At 38.7% G+C, this 1,610-nt stretch overlaps 1 protein-coding gene across 1 annotated transcript; it reads left to right on the forward strand.

Annotated features, from left to right (window-relative positions):
• Nucleotides 1–731: 731 nt before the first annotated feature.
• LOC130675044 (uncharacterized) lies at nucleotides 732–1,133 on the forward strand. Its single transcript, XM_057480500.1, has one exon. The coding sequence runs from the start codon at nucleotides 732–734 to the stop codon at nucleotides 1,131–1,133; it is 402 nt and encodes a 133-aa protein (XP_057336483.1).
• The last annotated feature ends 477 nt before the right edge of the window (nucleotides 1,134–1,610 follow it).

Here is a 1,610-nt window from a genome sequence, read left to right on the forward strand (position 1 = left end):
CAGGAGATATACTTGAAGGCTGAAGCCAGTCACTTGTCACTGACGTTCTCAAGGAATGCCTAGATGACTGTGAATGTTCACTCACCATTTGCCATGGAAGTGTAACTATACCAGACGAAGATGTCCGCCAAGACATCATCGCGGAATATCACGAGAGCCTAACAGGTGGTCATAAAGGTATCTCTAAAACATATCGACGAATTCGTGAACGTTTTTATTGGCCAAACATGAGAGATGATATCACAGAGTTTATTCGTACGTGCAGAAGTTGCCAAGAACAGAAGTGAGTCCGAATCAAGACTAAAGAACCAATGATCATCACAGACACTCCTGCAGAACCCTTCGACAAAATCTCAATAGACACAGTGGGGCCACTACCTCAAACACCATCAGGTAATGTGCATATCCTCACTATGCAAGACAACCTCACGAAGTATTGCGTAGCAGTACCAATACCAAACATAAAAGCTGAAACAATTGCAGACGCACTCGCTCGTCATGTGATTATTCAGTTTGGGTCACCTCGCGTAATATTAAGCGATCAAGGTAGATCATTTGTTGGTAAAATATTTTACCACTTAGCCAAACTTTTCAAAATTAAACAAGTAACTACCTCAGGGTACCATCCACAAACTAATGGATCCCTCGAGCGTAGCCACATAGTATTGGCAGAATTTATCAAGCATTAGGTGGATAAATATGAAGACTGGGACAAACTCGTCCCCTTTGCAATGTTTTCATATAATATCGCCGTACACGAATCCACTAATTTTACTCCTTTTGAACTTATTTACGGTAAAAGAGCGCACATACCCAGTTCTTTTCCACCCTCTGATAAAACCGAAATTTACGGAACTTACTTACATGACTTAGTCAACCGTATGGATGACATGAGACATTTCACGGCATCCAATTTAATTAAATCTAAAAACCGCTCTAAACGTTATTACGACGCTCACCTGAACCCCAGTACTTTGAATGTTGGAGATCAGGTTTATGCTATAAAAGAACCTCGAAAAGGTAAATTTGATTCGCATTATAAAAGCCCGTATATTATAGCTGAATTTTTAGATAATAATACAGCTGTAATAGAAGATGAAAAAGGCAAACGTTCTCTTAAACACATAAGTTGAAAATCTGTAACACTAGAGATTCTACTAACACTGACTCTAAATCTGACTAACATATTACTATTTTCCACATGTCCTACTAATCGCTATGTTCTAGTTATATAAAATTACTCCAGATGAAACACGTAAAAATCCAAGCACCATGGGGTGGATAAAACTCATCCTGTGGATAGCGTCTGCTGTCCAACTGACGTACGGATTCGTAGCATATGACTGTGGAACCCCATCAATAAACGTTACTTCATTATCCCTGCTAGATATTAAAGATTGCAATATGCCTACCGCAAAACCAACAATCAAAAATACTAAGGTTCAACTATTGCAATCCAGTAGTTTCTCGTTTATAAAAGTTATTCAGTGCAAACTCTCCATCCAACGAACAATTTTTCATTGTGGCGTACTTGACCACTTGTTTGGAGAAACGAGCAATAATATGGAGTTTATACAAGAATTAAGTCATGAAGTTTGCAAATCGGTTCA

Source organism: Microplitis mediator, chromosome 9 (assembly GCF_029852145.1).
Source record: "Microplitis mediator isolate UGA2020A chromosome 9, iyMicMedi2.1, whole genome shotgun sequence".
Classification (NCBI taxonomy): Eukaryota; Metazoa; Arthropoda; class Insecta; order Hymenoptera; family Braconidae; genus Microplitis; species Microplitis mediator.